Source organism: Anas acuta, chromosome 11, assembly GCF_963932015.1.
Source record: "Anas acuta chromosome 11, bAnaAcu1.1, whole genome shotgun sequence".
Lineage (NCBI taxonomy): Eukaryota > Metazoa > Chordata > Aves > Anseriformes > Anatidae > Anas > Anas acuta.
Window position 1 is genome coordinate 2,160,053 of NC_088989.1, and position 23,462 is coordinate 2,183,514.

Consider the following 23,462-nt stretch of genomic DNA (forward strand, 5'->3'; position numbering starts at 1 on the left):
GCTAACGACATCATTTTCCACAAACCCAATTTTAAGCTGCCATTTAGAGACTTGCAAATGGCCTTAAATAGCTCTTGCCATTGAAGATGATCATTGGAAGCGCTGTTTAGCAGTGCACTTAAACATCTGCACCTTCATTTAATTGTTTGCTGAGATAACGTTCAGGTCAGCCCCGAAAAGTTGCTGCCTCCGATGTTTCTGCTCCCCCGCTCAGTGGCTGGGGGGGAACGGAGGGAACAGAGGGAGCAGCAGCTGCAGCCTCCGGGCAGAGACACAGCGTGGGGCTGTGCGGGTGCTCCTGCTGTGAGCTTTGCAGCTCCTAATTCTGCTGTGCTTTCACCATTTGCCTTAAGAAACCTACAGGGAGTATCTGGAGTATCTTTCTAGGGACGATTCCTTCTGGAGATGTTGTCTTCCTAGGAACCAGGAAGTTCTTGTTGTTCCGCTTGGCTGGAACATTTAACAGGCCACAGGTATTGTGAGCTTTATAATGTCGGGGTTGTTAGTTTATTATTTATGATGCAGGAGCTACATCCTTCTGGCTACCTCAGCTACCAGGTGATAGCAGCATTGCTCTCACCCCACCCAAATTTAAAGCAGAAATACCAGGTCATTGAAAAAAGAGCGAGCTCAGCGTACAGGACGGAGGACAGAGAAGGGAAGCGTGAGGGGGTCTGAGAAGTCCAGGATGGTGAGGATGGGCTGGGAGAGCAGCCTGGACATGGCCTGGAGGACGTGGTGGCCTGGGACTCGCAGTGTTACAGGAGAACAGCCAGAAAGGCTCAGAAAGGACAGGAGTGAGCTTGGCCAGGCTGGATGCACCCAGCGGTGTGTGGGGCGCGTGGGACGAGGCCGGGTGGCTGGAGGCAGATCACTGCTGCTCTCGAGTCCTGGCCTCCCACGGACAAGAGCTGCTCCGTGACTTGAGGCAAGTCAGAAAAAAACAGGTCTTTGTCTACGAAAATATGAATTATGTCCTCACCGGCTGTGTGCAGGAGCCAAGGGAGCTCTGTCTGAGCACAAAATACTCTGAAAACTCAAGGGCCCAGAGAAATGAAATTAGGCACCCAGATCTCTTGGCTTTAATCTACTTAAACAGTTCTCCTTTTCCTGCAGTAATGTTCTGAAGCTGAATCCAGCCGGTTTTGCAAAATGCTTTAATACTGTCCAGGGAGCTGCAAGCCCCCTGAGGAACGCTTTGCTGCAAACGAGGCGCTGGAGAGCTCGGAGGAGAGCTCGGAGCAGGGAGGAGGAAGCAAACTGAAGGGACCTGGAGCTGCCCAGCCTGCGGGGCCAGCACTCGTCCTGTGCAAACTGCAGGGGAGGGCAGTGCTGTGTGGTGCAGCAGGTACATCGGGCACATCAGCTTTGGGGAGGGCAAGGGGGTGCCACCAAGCTGGACGTGGTGCCTCGTGGGCTGAGAGAGGCTGCGTGGCCTGCTCTGAGAGCGGGGCTGCCCCCGGCCCTGTGCACTGCCTGCATGCATCCGTGTGCCTGTGGTCAAATTCAGAGGAAATTGGGGAATTTTACTGTTTGGATGGTAAGATGACCAAGGCTGCCTGTATTTGCCTTGCTCTGGAAGGAGCAAGGCCTCTCACCTCCTGTGAGGCACAGCGTGCCGTGACCGAGTGATTTTAGCAGTTACCAGAGCATTTGGCATCTGGGCACAACCTGGATCCCTGGCAGTCACTGCAACAAAAAACTGCTGAGCCTTTTAGCAGAAATAGGTTACGTAGTGATTATTTTTCAACAAAAGGGTATCATCCATAATCTATTATTACACTATGCACTGGCTTTGAGGGGTGTGTGGTGTGGCAGCCTCGATTCTGTCGCCGTGTGAGCAATGTGACTATTTAAGCCTCGAACACAGGGGCTGGAGTTGTTTTTCTCAGTCTCGGTGAGAAGGCTCAGTGCGGGCTGCAGCAGCTGTCTGCACATCTTCTGTATTCCCTGGGTGTGCTCTGATTTGCAATGAAAAACAAACATGTAATTGCGAATGGGATGCGGGATTGGATTTTTTTATTATTGTTATAGAGACCTCTTCAAATGGAATTTCAAGTATAATAGGACAATTTCATACCTGAAACCAAAAAAATAACAGATCAGTTACGAGCACTTGTTCCTGGTCTAGAGCGGTGAGTTTGTCAATGACCTGCTGTATTAGGGTCTGTGTAGTCCTTAAACGTGCTGCAGGGTCTCATGGTTTCTCCCATTAAATGATCCCGTTCAGAACGGGATGTAGGTGATACTCCAGGGATTGTTCTCCATCGTTCCCCACCTTGGTCTTTTCTGATGTTTTAATTCTCACGCCCAGCTGAATAGGCTGCTGTGGGAAAGCAATTGTTAAAAAAAAAAAATCTTGTAAGAATTTTTACTCCGGTTGTGTGCAGAAATCTGGCACTGCAGTTTGGAAAGATACAGATCTTATTTGGATCACTGAAAGTCAGTAACTCCACTGAGGAGGATAGGATTTAAATCCTGTTCTCCCCATCCCCAGAACTGAAATGAAAAATTATGGTTTCAAGTGATTTTCATAGAGAAAAAAAAATAATAAAAATGTCCATATTACAGAATTGCACTGAAAATGTTTCAGAGCTGTTCCGAATTTCAGGCAATGAATGCTTCCTGAAGCACTCCATGAGGATCTGCTTCGCCTGCCCGTGCAGTAAGGCATCGCTGATGTTGAGGAGAATCAAGCTCGTAGCTCCTTTTGCTGCTTTGGAGAATTCTGCGTAATGACCCATTCCAGCTTTTCCAAAGTGTTTCTTTGTGTTTCAAAACCTACTGATCTGATTCAGCATTCCTTTGGTCTACACGACATAAATACACAATGGTGCAAATTTTATGGTAAATCTCCCCTACCTTACTAGAAAGAAAAACGAGTCTTTTGTTCCCTCTATACCAGTAGAAAAAATAACAGAGACTCCCCAGGGTGCTCACAAGGAAGGAGAAGAGCTTTGGAGCAGAGCCATGGGAAGACATTTAGCTTTTTTTGTTAAGAGGAAGAGGAAGTTCTGTGTGTTAGAGTAAAGGGGAGGCAGAATGGTGCTGCCGAGGTGTTGCGTGCTGAAACCTTGGCCTTGATCTGAGGCTTGCTGACAGTCAGCAGCAGCTGTGGTCTCCAGAGGGAAACAGCTGAAAGAAAAACAGCGTAAGAGGTACGTGAAGGGAGAAAGGTTGGCAGGGAAAACGGGTAGCTGCAAAGGTAAATACAAATTCCAGGTCCTTTAGTGAGCTCTCATGGGATCTGGAGATCTCCAAGGCTGTGGGAGGGTCGCCCTTGAATGCTGGGAGGCTTTGGGGCAGGAGGAGAGGCGGCTGCAGGGCAGGTGGACTGGGGAGTGCGGGGCTGAAAGCTCTCCAATATTAAAAATCCCAATAGTTGGAAACTGCAGTAAAATATCAGGAGGATGGCAGTTCGGGAGAAACACAAAACGCTCACTTCTGTCTGACACCGCAGAGATCTTATCTGGAGCTTTTGGCAGCGGCGCTCTGTTTTACAGGGGCACGGTGGCAGTGTTTTACCAAGGGCTGTGTCCAACAGCGTTTCATGTCTCCAGCTCAGGCACTCGGGTTTTCCTGAAGAAAGAGGTTCGGTGTCAGCACATCCAACATCCACCTTGCCCTTTGCTCTTGGGGTTTCCATGGCTGTGGGCGCCGGGGCTGCAGCCCTTGTGCTGCCGGCAGTGAGTGTGGAAGGCAAATCCCCGCTGCAGCAGCAATTTGTGTCCGTCAGAGCCCTTGGGTAGGATTCAGGTCCATCACGTTGGGTTGCAGGATGGTGAGATGACTGGGGCCATCTGCCCCCAAAATGTCCCATTCCTTGCTGGGTGTCCCTGCAGTGGAGATGTTGCAGCAGCAGCCCCCAGCTGCTTATCACACTCAATCTTGGGAATTTCTTTGCATGGTGGCTTGTCCTCAGTCTTGTTTCCAAGGTTGCCAGCACAAAGTGAGAGGAGTTGCCCAATTAGTTTCCTTGGCAGAACTCAGAGGCCCCTTTTATCACTTCTGTCCTGGCCCGTCATGGGGCAAGTTTATGTACTTGTCAATGCATCTCAGGCATGCTGACCTTTTTCCAGTTCTGGCACGTTTTGTAGTGTTTATCAAAGAAATTGAGGACTGCAGGGTGCAGCCAGGATTATTCAGATCTACCTAAGGTGAAACCAGTGGTCCAAACTGTTGGCCTTTTCTCTTTGTAACCTCCTTTCAGTAGCAGTATGCATTGAGGAGGCGGGGTTGGAGGGCAGAGCACAGCTTTCCAAAAAGATCAGTGTATCTGCTCTGTAATCCATGACCATCTCCAGTAGGAGCCTGGGCCCATGGGTGAAAATATCCCCTCAGTCCAAGAGGAGGCTCAGATTTAGGTGAGGAAATGCAAAATGCATGTAGCTGGAGCACTGAGTACCACACTTGACTGAGCTACTTACTCTTCAGGGGACAGAGAGATTTCATTTGGGGGCGATCAAGTGGAAGGAACGCTGCAAAAGTTTAGTTGGGTATGAAATATCTACTCTTACTCATTTCTAAACTCTTAGCTAAATCAAAGATAACAATGTTTTTTTCCCATGCTGTTTTTAAAGCAGCCAGGCTCAATCTCTGCTTTGGAGCAAACTGGGGGTGTTTTTGTCTGCAGCGAATGGTAGATGCAAATACATTTTGAAGGCAATTAGGCAAACAGAGTATTTTTATTTTTGCTTACAATGAACTGCAAGCACAAAATTGTTAGGACAAGGTTGAAGGTTATTTGCTAAGATTGTATGCCACATGTCATTAATCTCTTACCCACTATTTTACTTTTTCTTTTATTAGCAGAATTTTAAATTTCCAGGAGAACCGTACAGAGCTCCAAGGGGACAGATTACAAGGCTGAAAATACTTATCACTGGTGGCTGTATGTGCAGAAAATGCAGCATTAGCTCGGGGGTTCTGGCTGTTCAGCTGTTCTCAGGTAACCTGCATCCCTCTGCCAGAGCCCCAGCTACCCTGAAACATTACAGACCAGCACATCCAGAAGGGTATGACTGTCAGGAAGCCGTTTCCCCTTGCTGTTCTTGAACAGCATCACTCTAATGATAACAAATGACATAACTCTGCCAAATAGGTCTGCAGGGAACAACAGGCACATAATTCCCCCAGTGGAAGGGAACATATTAAACGTTGCTCTGCTTCCTGTACCCCCAGCTGCTGTCGGGTGGTTGCTGATCAAATTGGTGAGTTGCTCCTTCCTCCTGCTCCATGGCTCCTCCACTGGTTCGACTGGGGGCCGAGAGGTTTGCGTGATCTTGGTACCGAGTATTTATGGCATAGCTGCACGAGTGCTGCAGGCAGGTGGTGGAGAAAGGGACTTGCTCTGCAGCTTCTGATACCTGTTCAGTAATTATTTTCTAAGAGAACTTTATGATGTCACGCAAGTTGGGAGCCGTAATTTGGCTGTCAACCTCGTCCTCGCCGTGTCTTTTCTCTGGAAAAAGTAGAGTGAACCTTCACTGCAAAAGAGATCTCAGTTTTAATTCATCATCACCGTTATAATAATAGAGGCAGTTTTAAGGTGAGAATAGCATATAGACAAGATGGTAATTATTGCTCTTAAGCTTTTCTGGAGGAGAAGGCAAGAGGAGAATTTCCATTAACATGAAAATTAAGTACAGGAGAAGGTGACAATAAATGTTTTCAGCATGCTACTCCTCCATGACTAAAAGACGCCTGCCTAATCCCAACATACAACTATCGTGATTAAAAATTTGAGATCTCATGAACATATAAAATATTGTGTATAGCAGAAGTACTTGATTTAAATGCATAATTAATACCTTCACTGAGCTTTACATTGAAATGCAAGATCAACAAGGCATGTCTCTGAGACGCATACTGGAGTTTTTGCACCAAAGCACTGTATCAGTAAACTATGCGGATAACTTGTCTCATTTTCAGACAGTTGGCTGTAGAGGAGAAAGAAGTTTGAAGCTGTCTATTTGAAATTTTTGGGGGAGCTCTATAATTGTCTTTTTTTTTTCTTTTTTCTTTATTTTTTTCGGTAAGTTAGTGAGTTAAAAAACTTCAACCCCAAGATCCAGGCACATCCATTATTTTAACAATTAACTTTTACTCACCACAAACCTATTTGGTATGTAAAAACATTGAAAAGGTTGCACACTGACATAAAGTGGTCATAAAGCGTAGAAAATTCTGTGCTTGCTGATTAAGTATCTAGTGTAACCATAACCATATGCTTCACCAGAAACCCACCCTGCTTGTGACTCGTGTGCAGTCCCTGCTGAGAACTTGAGTGGATTCAGAACAGACAAGGTACAACATTTCTGTAGGTTCAACGGCAAATTATGCATTTAGATTATACCCAGTGCTTGCACACAAACACCACTGCTTTTGGAGGTTTTCCACTTTTAGTGTACTAATTCAGTAAAATACTGAGAGTACTGCTTAATTTTAAGCCTGTAACAAATACAGTTCTATATTGGACCCAAACTTTTACTGTTTTGATAGTTTCAGCTATCTTAATTTCTGCTTTTGAAAGAACATTAATCCAGTTCACTTTTTTTTTCTTTTTTTTTAATGTGTATGCCAGAATTCAACTGTTTTATTTCAGCTTGGTAGCAGTGAGTTGTTTGTTTTTCTAACTGATCATAATGACAGCTAAATGTCAGCTTCGTTTCTGTCTTAGCTCAAAATACAAACAGAAGAATATACAAAAAGGAAACTTTTTTTCTTTTCACAATGATTTTTTTTTTGCTGTGTGCCTTATGCCAAACAGTTTTGATTCTGCATGTTACAGTCTAAAAGCCATACTGATATATATATTTCTAAATTATTTTCAATATTTTGCATCCAGTGCAGAGAAAACACTGCTATTAAAAAAATGTGTTAAAAAAAAAACAACATCCCTGCAACTTTGAAGTGTAATTCCATCAAGAGAAAACCACAATATTTTTATATAATGTTTTGGATATATTTTATGTCAAAACATGATCACCAGTCAAACTAGTGACATCTAAAACCAATACATTATTGTGACTTCTAAAATAAAAAATCAGAACAAAACTAAATTTATTATCGCTCCGCCTTCATTAAACACCATGTGTTGGTGGCTTAAGCACAACAAAAGTCTAGTATTCTTCAAAAGTGTCTACTAAATATAATAAAAAGAATAAGAGAACAATTAACATTTAGTCTGTTACACTAAAAAACTGGATGTACGTTTTCTATTGCCTGTTAGCTTTACCTAAGCCTTTTCAACAACTACAAAAAGAAAATGAAAATATAATTCATTGTTCAAAGTCAAAAACATTCAAATCAGTTGATACAACATTACAGTACAGTCAACTAACATCATTCAGGGTCTCCTTTTCTCAGTTTGAGTCCTCAGACCAGTGTTACAAAACTAGTTCAATGCAGTTTCAAAACTGTATGTTAGCTTTGCAAGATACTGTACTCTACTGATGGCTTCAAAGGAATGGGGTTGTGCTACTTCTGAATCACAGGGTAACCCCAGCCTCTCATTAATTGTATTCAGCACTGTAGTTAGAACAGCATTAAGTTTAGCACAATAACTAAAAGAAGGAAGAAAAAAAAAAAAAAAGAAACTGGGAGCTAGGTGAAGCTGCCATTTGTGTCAAACAATTGCGATACGCTATACTAAAAAATTCTGAAATATCCACCTGTCCTCACCACTCTGCCACAAGCTAGCAAAGTCAAAAATACAAAAGTCTTCAACTTCTCGTTTTTGCAGAATAAAGCAAAAAAGTCTTTGTGCTCCTTACTACCAGAAGCAAAATATCCTCTGAGTTACCACATGTAATAGCTTCTGGATGTGTCGACTTGGGTTGGCTTGGTCTCTGCAGAACCATCCTTGTCCTTTTCACTGTCGCCTTCCCAGAGATTAATAAGTGGAGGATAGAGCTCGTTCAGTGGGATTGAAGAGGTCTTTTGCATATATTTTTTCAAGGAATGGTGGTAGTTTTTTCTCTTAAATCTTTTTGCAATGTAAACAGAAATGGAGGCAAGACTAATAACGGCAAACATTGATCCCATTACTGCCGCAAGAGCAGTGCTGGTTTCTTGATCTGAAATATCTAGCGCAAAAGCTGCATTTTTTGTTGTAACATTAACGCAGGACCTCTGTGTTTGTTGATGGATGTTTGACACAGTTAGACACACTTCATAATCTGTAGATGGTTGTAAATGCGTGAGGTTATACTCGTGTACATCAACGGGGACCCGAGCAGTGTATGTAATGTGAGGGTTGTCAATCTTCATAGTAGCTGATGACCATTTTAAATTGGAAGTCATGACATTGGAGTTAACCTTCCAAGAAACTAAAATGGAATGCGATTCGGCTTGCTTGACGTAGATTTTCAGAACCTGGGTACCATCCAAAAGCGTCCCGTTCACCCGGATAGTAGCGACCCTCGTGTCAGCGCCTTCTATGTTTTGAGCCACACAAGTGTACCTCCCCGAGTCTTCGATCTGAATGTTAGAGATTTCCAAGGTACCCTCGCTACTCAGCTTGTATTTGTCGGAGAGACTTTCAACAGTTACTTTATTTCCCAGAGGAGTGACCCAGTAAATTTCTGGCTCGGGTTCTGCCATGGCCCGACAATCTAAAAACACCGTCATGCCGATGTCCAAGTTTAAGTGATTTGGAAAGGTCTCGTGCGAGATCATTGGAAGACATTGCTCGTTTGAATCCTGGATTAGCACCTCCTTCACCTGCTGCCCTCTGTACTCGGGAGGCATGGCGCAGAACATGGAGAGAGGTTCCATGAAACGGATGTTGGTTTTGTTTGAGTTGATCCAGTGAATGACACAGTCGCACCTGAGCGGGTTACTGTGGATACTGATCTCACGCAGGTTTGGGAGGGATTCCACTGTTTTTTGGTAGACGGCATTCAAGGCATTGTTGTTCAGCATCAGGCTCTCCAGGGCAGGAACGTTGCGAAATGCCAAACGGTGTATGTAAGACAGCTTTGGGTTGTTGGTGGCTTCAAGCTTGGTGAGTTCAGGCAGGTTGTCCAGCGCGTACCTATCGACGGAAACGAGTTCTCCCATGTTATTGATCCCAAGCTCTTTCAATTTGAGCATGTTTTTAAAATCACCTTCTTGAATTTTATGAATGGGGTTTTTGTTGAGATCCAGAAATTTTAGATTGGGAACCTTCTCAAGCGCCAGCTGAGGGACTTTTACCAATTTGTTGTCGTAGAAGGAAAGACTTTCAAGACTATCCAAGCCTACCAAGGCATTGCCGGGGATGTCTGTGAGATACATACCTGCCAAAACCAGACTCCTTAAATTGGAGAGTGGTTTGAAGTTCATATCTAGTATTCCAATCACTGGATTTTCTCCGATCATCAGAATCTCTAAGTTAGGAGTAGAATCAAACCAACGGCTGTCAATAACCTTTAATTTGTTGGAGTTGAGATGTAGTCTTAAAAGATTCTTCAGGCCAGAGAATGCATTTGCAGAAATGCTGCTGATCTGATTATGATTTATATATAACTCCTGAAGGTTGCAAAGGTCTTGCAAGCAGTAGTCAGTCATCTCCGTTATCTGGTTCTCCTCCAGGTGCAAGGTCGTTAGCTGAGTAAGGTTTGAGAGCCCCACGTCTTTGATACTTGTGAAGTTATTTTGTGAAAAATCTAATTCTGTTAAATTAAACAACTGTTGGAGTTCATCTGTGGTCTTTGCGATATTGTTGCTTTGTAACAGAAGGACTTGAGTGTCACTGGAAAGATTGCTGGGGATTTTTGTTAAGCGAAGGTCATTGCAGTCAACTGTTGTGGCTTCCCTGTACGTTGACTGCGGTGTAAACCAAGGCCTGATTTCACATACACAAAGCTGTGGACATTCATTGCTCTGTACGGAAGACTCAGTTAGTGAATTCATCAACAATTCTAGCACCAACTGGCAAACAGTTAAAACCAATCTAATCTTAGCCATGCTGGTCAGCTAGTGAGTTCAGCTCTCCAGCCCCTTAAAGTAACAATAAATTGAGCGTGTAATTTGTTGGCAGGAAGAAAATGTAAAGCTTAAAATTTAGGGTGAAAGGCTTGGTCATCCAGAAGATGAAAGTCGATTTTCTAAGGTTAGAGAAGACAAGAAATGGTCTGAAGGCTCTCAGCCGCTCCTCTGTGTCCCAGGATCTTCTGCAAATCGGTGCCTGAAGATGTTCCTGAAAACAGACAGGGATATATGTTATGCTCATCTCACATACACTGCGTATATGCTTTGATTTCTTCATCCTTTAAGGAGAAATATCTGAAGACAGTTTTAAGTAAATTAACATCTCTTAGGAAAATTCATACTTGGTGAAGTGTGTACATTTTGGAACTCCGATAGCTCCCAAGTGGTTCTAACAATACTTGTAATCAGCTGAAGATAAAACTTTCAGATATCTCTCAGTTTTACTGTGCAATATTTGTTTGAATGGCTGGGGAAGTGCCAAGGATGTAGGATATGCGTGTGGGGATGGGTGGGTCCCAAAGGAGCGTTCAGAACACGACCCCAGGTAGAGTTCAGGCTGCCATCGCGATCCCACTGCCTTGCATTTCAGGTATTTATGGGATAGGAAGATGTCGTTTTATAAGTTTCAAGCCAATTGCATAAGAACTTTGCCAAAATTCATCAAAGTTAATCAAATCAGTTCCAGATAACAGTTTAGACTTAATCCAGCTAAGCACCACACAGTAACACTAAATGTAATTAAATGAATGTACTGCCCTTATTTTAGCTGCTCGTACTGCATTGTGTCACGTGTGGATTATTTACCCCAACTCCAGTGCATTGTATAAACCACAGGATTGGTACCTCTTTTAGCCTGAAGTTACTCATCAAAGAGCATGTTTAAATTAACCCGGTGGTGTCCAGTGTACACCAGAAAGCAGGAATGTTACCTGGAAAGCATTTGACCCTGTTGAGTCAGATTTTCTGTCTTGTAGCTAATATTTCAGTTTGGGATGAGAAGACCCCACTGGAGGGGGGAAAGCCAAATGCAGGACAAGCATTCCTTGTCAAATAACTTCCACCTGATCCAAAAATTAAGACATTAACTGCATTTAAAAAATAATCCTAATAGCACTGTAAAAGTAACAATATCTGTTGTTACTGCAGAGTGATGAGGAAGCTGATGTACACTGAGTCATTCTGGCTGCAGTTACCCTGCAGGTACCGCTGCAGGAGGTGATGTGGCTCCAACCAGGCGTTCCCCCAAAGGCTGTCCTATCTCCTATCGCTCTGCTCCAGGTGGGAGAGCAGGGAGCAGCCCCTGCCTCCTAAAGCGCTACTCCTGCTGATGCGTTAGCGCTGATTTAACTCTGATGTAGTTGCAAGAATCGTGTAGTACTTTAAAAATGAAACTGCCCGAAAAAGATTTCAAAGCTTCTTTTAAAATGTGGGAACACATCTACATTTAAAAAAAAATAATAATAATTGGAACCTTTCTTTGTTGAATATTTCTATCCTCTTACTAGCACGTTGCATTTATTGTTCCTCCTCTGTAAGAAGGCATCTCTGGGTTCACTGAACAGACTTCTGGTGTTTGGTCACTGCAGACGTATGATTTTACAAGTTCCCAGTGACATTTCTCTTCTCTAGTTATTTTCTACTGCCAATGGATTTAATTCTCTTTAACTGGGAAATGTTCTGTAGAGATGACCTGCACATTATTGTCTCCGATCTCCTCCAGCCCAGGGCAGCATGGATGAGGCTATAAATGAAAAGGCAGCGCAATCAAAAAGTAAATTCTGCTCAGCTCCACATGCCCCGCTCCCTTTTAATGCCGTGCTTTGTGGATGACGGTCAAGAGGCCGCCGCGTAAGGGAAAAGCCGCACCATGGACTTTTGCTGTACCTGCTGCTTGTGCTGCACAGCCACATCCATCGCTCTGGGGAACTAGAAATTCAGTAAAAAAGTGCCCTACAAGCTTTAGATGTAAATAGATGGATCAGGTCAGAACATTTTAGCTTTTTTTCTTCTGAAAATAATATTTAATGGGGGTCTTGTGATCCGTGGCACTTGTTTTAACTGTGTGTTAAAAATGTATTTCTGTTTAAAATACTGGGTGGAGAAACTTCCCCTAAACATTGAGGGGGTGTGAGACAGTGGTGGAAGCTGCAGGCTGCCCTGGCCTTGCAACCTGGGTCCTGGAGAAGCTCGGCAGCAGCTCTGGGCTTTGGGCATCAGCTTCCAGCATCCTGTACCTTCCCTAGTTCAGTGCAATCGTATTTCCTAGTGCACCAGCCCACCATAACAGTCATTACAGGAATTAACTTGGTATCAACAGAAATACCGCTTAATTTTATGGGAGAGAGATGGAGGGAATTATTTTGCTAGGGGCTCAATAAATACATTTTCCATAGCACCTCTCAGTACCCAGTGCATTAAGAAACCACCTTTTAGTCAGTAAGCACATCACAGCTGCTCTCTGGGCTATCAGCTTTTTTGTATTTCTTGCAGACAGAAGTTCACATCATTCCTGCGTCTTCCTTCTTGGAAACGCACTGGGGAGAACCCAAATACCAGTCTGCGCATAGCTTCCCTTTCTGGCTAGGTTCTGCAAACTGCTCAATACTGAGAATTTGTTTGGCCAAAGAAAGCAGAAGGGTAGGGAGATGCGGGGCGTTGGGTTCTGGAGCAGAAGGTCCTTCGATTCAGCTTTCCTGCCTGGTGGGAAGAGGTGTGTGCCGGCAGCCCCCAGCCCTGCTGGAGGCTGCTAGAGGTCCTCCAGGTGTTCAGGAGATCCAAAAAACAGTAGGGTTAAATCCACAGTACAGTAAAGGGACAACATGGAGAAATACTCCTGAAAGAAACTGTTCACAAAAGTGTTCATAGCTAACTGCCCAGCTACAGAAATTGATGTTAAATTTTTCTTGGTTGCAGGAAGGCAAAGCAATGTCACTTCCGTGGCAGCTGTATTAGGGGTCACTGTTAAAAACTGCTGAAAAAGGAAATATAGGTTGCACGGGGACAGTTGGATGTCTGCCCTGAAACAGCAGCACTGCCACACGACAACTTGCCCCTCTTCACAGTCAAGTGGCTCATTCTTGCAGGATTTCTTTCATATTGCAGGTAGCATCAGCACAGGTCTGTGTGGGCAGCCATGCATGCTACACGTGCCCAGGTAAAAGTCTAAAGGATCAGATACGGGAAGAAAATTACTCAGGCTAAGAAAAGCGACTTATTTTGCACTTGCTGTGAGCCAGAAGCATGGACTGACCCACAGCACCCCCCTGCTTCCCCACGGTGCCATTCTCGTGTGTTGAACCTCAGTAACGTAGGTACCCTTTGGAAACCCAGGGACCTTTTGGAAACCCGTCCATTGTGCTGCTGTGCTAGTGAGCTGTGCAGCTGCCTCGATTCCCCTACTCAGTGCCAGGGAAGCTCCTGCATACGGGTATGTGCGCCCACTAAGCGGTTACGCAGCGAGCACAATGCTGAATGTCACCAGGAGTACTAGGGTACCATCATCGGGTCTTAGTGCAGCCCAGAGCATCAGTGAGCTTGTGCACGTCCCAGAGGAGGAGGCTGGCCTTGGGGTTAAGGGCAGGGACACTTAGGGCTAACCAACTGAAGGAGCTCCTCTCCCAGGAATCAAATTTACCAGCGCGGTCCTGTCTGTCTAGAAAAACACTGAGGAATCGTGTCTGATAGCAAGCCTTTTATATTAAAGTTTTTAAAGTCTCAGATGTCATCAGGAAATGAGATACTCACAAGATGGAATTGTGTAAAACACAGGGAAGTCAAGCTAGAAGGGTGCGAGTCAGTTAAAAATGTATACCAGGATCTGAAAATCTGAGTTTGTTATTAAAAGCAGAGACATAAACAAGGGATTATAGAACATGTAATAATGGTCTGAAAGCTTCAAAACACATCTTCAGGGATTTGTAATATTTAAGGTTTTGTTGTGTTTTATTTTTTTTCCTGCAAGTAATGCCTTGCTTTTAAAATTGTATCTTCCTCTTTTTTGTCTGTTCGCACATTCCATCAAAATACAGTCAGTGTTTAATTTCAGGGAAAGCTCTGGGGAAGCAGGGAAAGCTCTGATGAGAAAGTGCTTCGCTGTATTTCAGAAGACAACCTCAGCATGCTTTATCTGGGCTCTTTTGAACAATACTGGCCTTATCTCCATAGAAGAAATGCAAAGAGCATCCTCTTCATAATACTCGCACTACAGAAACAACATATTAAATCTGACATCTTTAAAATTTGTAATTTATTGTGGGCTTATTTTTAAGACTTGCATCTGATACAATGTTTTTCATTAAAATAGTGAAGTAAATTTGTAGCAGAGAGATTCTTTTCATTCATGTACTGATCCTGAGCACAGGGAGACGGCTCCATTGCGGAGCTCAGTCCCTGTATCCTGCTGGCCCATCAAATCAGCCGTGGAATTGTGACCCTGCTCCTGTCATCTGTGTGAAAACCTCTTGCAAATTACCATTAATAAGTCACATTAGAAACATCAGAAATAATAAGTGCTTCTGAACAATGGGCTGTCAAATTATATAGTCTGTTTGTTTGTTCTTTAGCAAAGAGAAACTCATAAAAGCATTTAAAAGCCTCGAAAACCTAAAAAGCTATGTTTGTTCAGTAGTAATAGTCGTGCATTGGAAACTCAACTTGCTATCTAATTTCTATGTTTATTTTCATAAGAAAATGTTTATTTTTATAGGGAAACAGTTAAATCTTGAGAAAATGTAGGCTGTTCTTTTATTGCCCGTGCCTCTCGTTTTCACTCCTCCTACACAGGGTCTGCTCGTATTCAATACGAAGGCAGTAGTAAAGCTTTTATTTCATTCACTGGAGAAGAACCATGCCCCTGGTGCTCAGCCTCGTTCTACATGTACGTATTTACCAGATGAAATTAATTCAGCAGATTGGCCTTCCTGACAACCAGCCACACAGCTTCCACCGTTGGGTTAAAAGCCAACACCAGGAGCCTTCCCTTGCTGCTCTTTGCCCTGCAAAGCCAAGTCCCTGCAGCAAGCTGGGCAGCAAGGTGCCTGCCCCACTCCTGCCCTCGCCCTGAGAGGTGCTGAGCGGTTGGGGCGGCTGCACAGAGGTGGCAAAGCTCCCTGCTACCCGCGGGCACACCCGAACATTCGCTGCAAACAGCTCAGAGATACTGGGCTTGATGAGGGATGAAGCGCTATGGAGATTTGTTCATTTCCAACTGTACTCGCTGTAATGTATTCATATCCCTCTGTATATTTTAAATGCTAGGGAGAATTTAAACCTAATTGGTTTTAGGTTGTAGAGTGTCAAAAATTTACAGAGCATAACTAATTTTGGAAGACCTGTTCCAACTATTTTTTGCATTTAGTGTTTCTGCTGGCTAAAGAATGAAAGAAGACAAATATTAGAGAAATCTGACTGAGTCTTCTAATTAAAGAGCAGAAAGGGGCAGAATTTGGTCTTGGCACGCTCCACATCTCTGATCCGAGTGGAAGGATCTGAACAGCTTGTTACTCGTGGGGCTACCTGCTTCTGGGGCAGCGCGGGTACGAGGAGGCAGAGACTATCAGTCAGTACAGTCCAAATTAAAATTTAAACAACCAAAACCAGCAACCACCACAACAAACCCCAATTAGCTCTAAAAGAAGAACGGGGGAATTAGGAGATGGGGCTGGGCTTTGGAATAGAATTTCTGGTTTGTTTTTTTGACTGCTCTGTGAGACGAGGCAGCTTTGCTCGTGAAGTGTTAATAACGATAAAATAAGGAGCACATAAGAAATATTTTTAACCATGAGAAAAATGGATGCCAGAACTCCACGGGATTTTCACCAAGCAACAGAAAATCCTCTTCCCCTCTTTTTGCTGACTGGCTTTCTGGCAGCGTGATTACTTTACTTCCCACCCAGTTCTAGATCAAGCTCCGGCGTTATGAGTCATTCGGGAACCCCGCAGACGGGAAGACCCCAGCAGTAAGCAGTTGTTACTACAGCAGTGATGCCAGAGAACGTTTTGCTAGAAATGGGAGTCGATAAATAAAATCTGAACTGCATTGGTATCTAAGTATTTTTAAAACTACCACATAATAGCGCTGGCTCTAGGAAACGCATACGACTTGTTATGAGAACTGTGTCTGTGTACAGAATAAGTCCCATACAGCTTCTGTCCTGTATCCTCAAGCAAGGAAAAATAAGAAATTCAGTTCCTTTTGCTGGTCCTTGTTGCTCCTTTGGTAACTGTTTCCCGTGGCTGCGCTATGTATTTAGTTTTCAATTATAAGTGATTAAGTATTAATCTATATTTTATTATTAGGCTACATCTATATCTACTCACATTATACGTGTAGTGTGCTTAACGGACATCAGCCCCTAGAATAAAATAGACTTCTATCGATTTTCTCCAGGAGTTATGTGCTTGCGAGATCCAATTCTTTATTTCTGAGCTATATTTACATATAATTGCTAATAAAACCATCTATCAAATGGCCTGATACGGAGACCCCTTATTGTTCACTCAAGACCGAGAACAGACCAGGAACAACAACTCGATTTATCACGGGAGGTGCTGAGAGATCTAACACAGGGGCTGTTAGCACCAAGACAAAGGTTTGGAACTCCACCAAGCTGAGATGGGCTAGAAGTAATTCCATTAAGTGCTCCGAGATTTGTTTTGGTGGTAGTCTGTGGTAAGGTTTTACTCGGATCTATGAAAAAAGTTATTTTCTCTGCAGTCAGATGGCTGTATTAAATGACCCTCTCCTGCCACTTCCAGCAAGGCTTGCTGTGCTTTGCGGTGGGTTTCTACATCAAGTTTTCCCATTTTTCTGTTTCCCATTTTTCTGGGCCTGCTACGTCCTCCACTCACAACTGATAACATCAGTTACGCTGTAGTGAGAAAATACACATTTTCCATCATTATTTCATTCCACAAGCATTAAAGAAGTACTGCTTGAAGAGCAGAGCAGGGCATCGACCACGCCATGGGAAAGCCACGTCTCAGTCAACCGAGACTGGACAAAATGTTTATAGCCTGTATTTAGCTATTTTGTTCGATCTGAACTGCCACCTACATTTTGAGACTGTTTTATGCAGAGATCAGATCATGATTCTTGCTTTGAGGAGTCCACGCGATGGATATATATGAATAATATATTTGTGTGTTTAAGAATAGACCTGTAAATTGTTCCGTTCGCTTTAGTCCTCAGTCTTGTCATTGCCAAGTCAGCAGTTCTTCCGCAGATGGGTTTATTTCATAACTGCCTGCAAAACTGCTGCAGAGTGCAGAAAACAGAAGTTACTTCTCTCAAAAGTTTAAGTTATTGAACCTCTATAGATAAATCTTAACCTAATTAGGGCGATTTATCCAGGTGCAGTAGTGTTTAATTTTTATATACTAGACTTCTTTCACTTAGATGGGACAAAAAGTTAAAGGAAAACCTACTTGCCAACTAATTCACAGAGAACATCCATCGGTCTTTGCTCAGTGCCTCACCCTACGGTGAATTCATCATAAAGACCTGCTCCAAAGCTCTTTTTTCCTTTCCAACTACTTCCCTTAACTGTTGTTCGTCTGTAAGGTACTGTCAGTTATTTTTGTAATGCATTTACAATTCACTGCAGCGTCTATTGTGAGTGGTGGATCTCTGTAACTGTCAATATTTACTCTATTTCTGTTAGAGTGATGGATCATTTGTAATTTAAAAATTTAGCAAGGCCAATCAGTAGCTCATCTGCATCCCAGTAATTATATGCAGCACATTAGCAAGGTAGGCATTTGCTAGGTATTTTTGGACTTGTTTAATCAAATAAATGAAATGATGCATGAAAAAAGAATATGCAGGATCCATTGTAACAATGACAAACATCTCCACATTACAGAAAGGACAATCCAAGCTCTGATTTTTTTTTTTTAAATGCTAGTCTATCAAATTTTAGACAAACTCAGTAATTGTCCCAGATAACATTTGTGTTTATTAGCAGCTCATCTTTGATTCTTTGCCATGTTGTGGGCCAATCCATGAAAAACACAGAAAAACAGAGCTTTGTCCAGAAGGACCAGGCCATGAGCAAGTGTAAGAGTCGTGGCTGCCCAGGGCTGTGCTGCTGCGCTCACCAGCTCACACAGAGCTCCATGGGAACCTACTTCTACAGAACAATTAACTCCTAAGATCATATTTTGCTTATGACTTTTAAGCTATGTTGACTGCACAAATGCAGTTATAAAGAGAGACCAAGGAGCATATGATGCTTTGGGGCCCCGTCCCTCAAGTTCTCAAGGCCAGGATGGATGGGGCTTTGACCATACTGCTTTAGGGGGAAGTGTCCCTGCCTATGGCAGGTGGTCTTTAAGGTCCCTTCCTTCCCAGACCCTTCTGTGATTCTATTGTATGTACTGAACTCCAGTAACAGAAGAGAAACCTTTGCCTTGAAGTGGAACAGTCAGTTTCAGAAAGGGGACGTACAAGGGCACTGCCCGGTCCCCTTTGGGACCTCCTGTTGGCGATCCCTGATGGAATCCTGCCCTAGTCCCACTGCCGGCACATCACAGCATGAAGAGCCCAACCTGCCCTGCCAGGGCTTTGCTCTTTCAGCACAGGAAGGGCCCTCTCTGTGCAACTGCCCATGCCCATCCCTCACCCCATGGGACACAGCGGGACATGGTGAGGGCTGTCCCCACTGTGGGACCAACCCGAGCACTGCTTCAGCCAGAAGCACCCGCTGCCATTTGCCTCAAGGGAGGCTTGGCTGCAAAAAAAAGCTGGGATTCCTGCCCTAATCACAGTCAACAGATGCAGAAGTGCTGTAGTCACAGAGTTCGTTAAGTTAAATACCTGGAAACGAGATGCTGACAGTCCCTGAAATTCCTAACTAAAACGTGCAAGCGCTCTTTGCCTCCAGTACCAAACGGGCCACCTACACTTGGGAAGTGGCCGGGGAAAGCCCCATCCTGCAGTGCTGCGAAGGACCCCAGGTCAGCACTCTGTGACAATCACATAGCAAGATCATCGTGCCAAAGAAAATCAGAGAAAGAGCCATTTCTCCATGGTACTTAGAGAACTTAGGAGCCTTCTCAGTACAGCGTCCTTTTAAGTATTTCAAAATGTATTTACAGGTGCTTTGCCTTGTCTCTGAGCAATAATCATAGTAAAAATAAACAGAACCAGAACAAATTGGGTATCTACCCCATCTGGCATACCTGATCTTCAGAAACTGTACTCCAAGTAAAAATTATTGCCATTGTTTTGGGAATTCAGTCAACTGGAAGGTCAAGAAGAGGCTGGCCTGTATCACCAAATTAAAACCTTCTGAATTAGAAGGTGCAGGTACCAGAATATTTAACCTTTTACAGCACAATTTAGGAGCAGACACTAATTCTCTTCCCATTGATGCCAAAGACTTCTGCTGTCTTTAAGAGGAAGAGAATTAGGCCAACACAAAATAGGCCAATCCAGTATTTTTCTTAAGTGCCATATGGATAAAAATGAAAGATGACATCCAAATTGGAAAACAAAATTTGAATAAAGTTGCAGGGCTTTCAGGAGCAATGAATGAGAGGATGTAGTTGGGAGGAACTTTCATCTGGGCACCTCCTAGAGCTGTCCGGAGGCCGTCCTGTTCCCGGCCTCATGAAGTCCATTAGTGGAGGGCTTAAACATCCTCAGCTGCAAGAAGAGAAGCTGGGAAATCAGGCTAATTCCAGTGCAGGCTCAGCAGGCTGCTTGCTAGCAAAGTAGCCCTCTGCTCTCTCTTCTCAGAGTTTAAGCACTCGGTCTCAGGGAAGCAAGATAACTGACTGGTTTTATCACATACCAACAAAAGCTGTTTCTTAGCCAGCCTCATGGCTTTTTTTTTTTTTTTTTTTTTTTTTTTTACGCACCCATTTCCTTCACCTAGCCAGGTAGGTGTTAGATGCAGATGAAAACAAGAACATTGTTTGGGCAGGTGGCTGGCACCCACCGGGACCTGCTGGAGCCCACCGCTGGGTTGTGCCCAGCCCTTGCTATGCTACAGGTTGGTTGTAGGAAAATCCTATCCTGTGCCTGCCACAGCACTAAAAGGCCTGACCCCACTAATTACTTAACCTCGTCCTGCAGGATGGTGTTCCCAGCTGGGCACAGAGAATCCACTGGCATCAGCCTGAAACGCGGGCTCACCACGAGCTGTGGTGTTACACAGAGATAGGGGGCGAATGGATTCATGTGCTTCCAAAAACTTTCTGTAGATTTTCTTTGGTTCTATGTCTACAAAATGTCTGCCAGAAAAAAATCTTGAGCTTGGAGGGATGAAGTATCACACGTGTATTGTTCGTGTAGCTATGGTAACCTACAAATGCCACCAGTGTTTCCATTTCATACACAAATGAGGGGACAGCTGTGGAGACCACATGTCTGCCAATGGAATAATATATGTGAACTGGGATGGCTTGGCCAGAAAATTACAACTCATTTATATTAATCAGGGCTTCAAAGAACAGTCATCCTTGTAGATATAAAGTCCACAGGAAAAGAGTGATTTTTTATTTCTGAAAATGTTGGGCTCTCCAGTAAACATTTCCATCATCTTGCTATTTTGCTGATTTATGGAAGGGCACTGGTTGTTAACAGCATTTTTTTTTTTTTTAAATGGCACTTAACTTTTTCCTGCAGTTTTGTCTCTTTCTGCTGCCTGATCCTAGCCTGGGCCCGACACAAAGCCCAGCCTGGGACCAGGCTTCACCTGGGCAGGCAGCAGTTCCAGAACAGGCAGAAATAACCTGCCTGAAAGCTCTAACCTGCCCAGCGAGGTAAAAAACCCTTCCTTTACTCATTGATACCTTGCACAGAAATAGAAGCTCCATAATGATTCATAGAGGATTTTTTTTTTTTAATTCAAAAACACTCATTTAAATTAACCTGGAATTTCCATCGCCCCTACCATCAAGGCCACCAGCAACTACAGCAGGAATTGGGTAGCCTCAGTACCACAAACTGCATTTTCGGCAGCTGCCGACCCCGGTGAGCCGCAGCACCCGCGCTGCTTGGTGGGGCCGCGATTCACTGGAGGTGCTTCCAGCATCCCCCCCACCGCCCAGCGCTCTCCTCGCCGTGTCCCTGCTGCTGCTGCTGCTGCCAAGGCAGCGATGAGCAAAAGTTTTCCTGGGCTCCCACAGGGCTGCGATGCCGGGGCGAAGTCGAACAAAGGCTGCAGCATCACCTCCTGCCTGCGCCACGTCTCGGAGGCAGCCGGCACCCAGCCCCAGCGCCTCGCCAGGTGCCCGGGCACCCGGTTACGGATCGTGGCAGGGCGAGGGAGGCTTCGCTGGGGGAATATGGACCTGGGCAGCTCTCCCCTGAGCTGCGGCCGAGACACCTCGGGCACCCGGGGCCCCGCTGCACAGCCCCGAGCCCAACTTTGTTGCTGCGAAGTTTGGGTGCTCCCAGCAGGAGCACAGCCCCGATAATGAAAAAATAACACCGAGGATTTCGTAGTTGAAAGGATAAAGGCTGGTTAGCGCGATGAGCTATGCGAAATTTGATAAAAACACCGATTTTTCTCCGAGAACCGGAGATGTTCCGAGGCTGCCGGCACAGCCGGGGCCGGGGGTGTCCCGGGGGTGTCCCGGGGGCTCCGGGCCAGGCGGCAGCACCGCAGGGAGCGGCGGCCCCGGCGGAGCCCGGCCTCGGGAGGGGCGGCCCCGCTCAGCACTGCGCCTCCCCGCCGGCTCCCAGGGGCTATTGTTGCACCGCAGCCTCCTCAGCCCCCTGCGGCTGAATGGGCGAGGCGAGACATCTGCCGGGATACGCTCCCATTCGCATGCAAATCAGAGAAGAAAAAAAAAAATATTTTAAAAATAATAAAAAATAGCGAAAAAAAAATAAAATAATAAAAAAAAACTTTCCCCCGCGGGGATGCGCCGGACCGGGGGTATCCCCACGGGGGTCGCAGCTCCCCCCGCTGCCCGTCCCCTCCCCTCCCGGTGCCCGGCACTTACCGGCGGGGCGCTCCATGCAGCACGGGGGGGAAGCGGCCGAGAGCTGCGGGAGGAGGAGGCGGCGCTGAGCGGCCGGAGGGGCCCCCGGAGCCGCCCGCTGCCCGCCGCCGCCGCCCGCTCTGTGCCACCGCCGCCGGCGCGCACCTGGGTAGGGGCCGGCGGTCACATGACGCGCTGCGCCGCCATTGGCTGAGCCGCCTCGGAGGGGCGGGGCGAGGCTTAGCCACGCCCACTTTCACGGTTAACCACGCCCCTCGGTCTCACAGCCACGCCCCCTTGGTCGAAGCCACGCCCCCAGCTCGCGGCCACGCCCCCTTTGCTCAGGCCCCGCCCCCCGGGTTCAGGCCCCGCCCCTTTCTGTGCTCCCCTCCCTGAGGGGACGCTGAGGGGAGGCGGCCCCCGGGCACCCCCTGGGGCTGGGGGAGGACAGGGGCACCCCGGGGCGCTTCTGGCATCAACGGGACCCTGACCCCACGGGCCTGTAGGGCAGGACACGTACATTGGGAGTGTCCTGAAGCCTTTAGGGGCCGCCTCAGGGAGCAGTGACCGTTAAAGCACCTCATTAGGGCACTGCCCAAGTGTCTCCACAGCGCTGTCACACACACAGGCACCAACCTCCTCCCTACGGAGCCCATCGTGCCCTGCAGTAAAGAAATTTCGCCTGATGCCCACCCTCAGCCTCCCCCCGTGCAGCTCCATGCCCTTCCCCACCTGTCCTGGCACCCATGGCCAGGGGAGGAGGCCGGCACCTGCCCCTGCTCCCCCTCCTCAGGGCACCAGCACCCTCTGTCTGTCCGTCCATCCATCTGTCCATCCCTGTGTGCTGGGTTTCTGCAGTTACTTCTAAAAACTCCCTCAGGAAAGCTGAACAACTGCACTTGACCTCATTTTTTCCTACAGCCCAGGCCTCCTGTTAAGGTGCTTACAGCCAGGCGCTCTCCTGTAGCTTTCTGCCCTCGGTGTGGGCTCCTGGTGCTAATTAGTGCTTCGTTAGGTCTCGGAGTGAACAGCTGCTGGAAGGTCACAGCGTTGTCCTTCCCTCTCTGGCTGCACTGGAAGCTCTTTGTGAGCTCCAGAAGATGGGGCACCCAGGGAGGTAACCCCCGCCTCCCCTCCCATCCCTGCTTCAGCTGCTTTACCAAATCCTGATGCACAGGTTGAAGGTGCAATGCCGAGGCATGCTGAGCTGGCCTTGGTGGGTTAAAATATTGCCAAGAAGCATCAGGTCTGAGCTTCTGTCCTGTGCAGGGCCAGAAACCTGCTGACTTGTGCAGCAGCTCCCGGTGCCCCGGGGCTCAGCGCAGCCCCCTTCCAGTGGAGGCACTGAGGGATAGGATCGCTTTCCTGAGGTAAGCGAAGCGGTATTACTTACCAAAATCACATTCATGCATCCTCTGTGGCTGCTTGAGTAGGAGATGGATGAATTAGCTAGGAGAAAAATGGGATACCGCGTCGGCTCTGAGTGGTTGGAGCCTGGCGTTCAGGGCTTCAAACCGCCCCTGTAAGCCCTTGGCCGGGTTCTGTTCCCCTTC

The 23,462-nt window shown here is 46.0% G+C and overlaps 1 protein-coding gene across 1 annotated transcript; it reads right to left on the reverse strand.

The window, feature by feature from the left end:
* Window positions 1–1,997: 1,997 nt before the first annotated feature.
* Window positions 1,998–22,088, reverse strand: LRRN1 (leucine rich repeat neuronal 1). The gene is made up of 2 exons (XM_068694297.1): window positions 21,931–22,088; window positions 1,998–10,183 (listed from the first exon to the last, which is right to left on the reverse strand). Exon 2 carries the CDS (start codon window positions 9,949–9,951, stop codon window positions 7,801–7,803), a length of 2,151 nt encoding a protein of 716 aa, XP_068550398.1. The 5' UTR covers window positions 9,952–10,183; window positions 21,931–22,088; the 3' UTR covers window positions 1,998–7,800.
* Between the last annotated feature and the right edge of the window lie 1,374 nt (window positions 22,089–23,462).

Bases quoted from the DNA above. Each gene is read 5' to 3' on its own strand.
- LRRN1 (XM_068694297.1), bottom strand. From the start codon at position 9,951: ATGGCTAAGATTAGATTGGTTTTAACTGTTTGCCAGTTGGTGCTAGAA.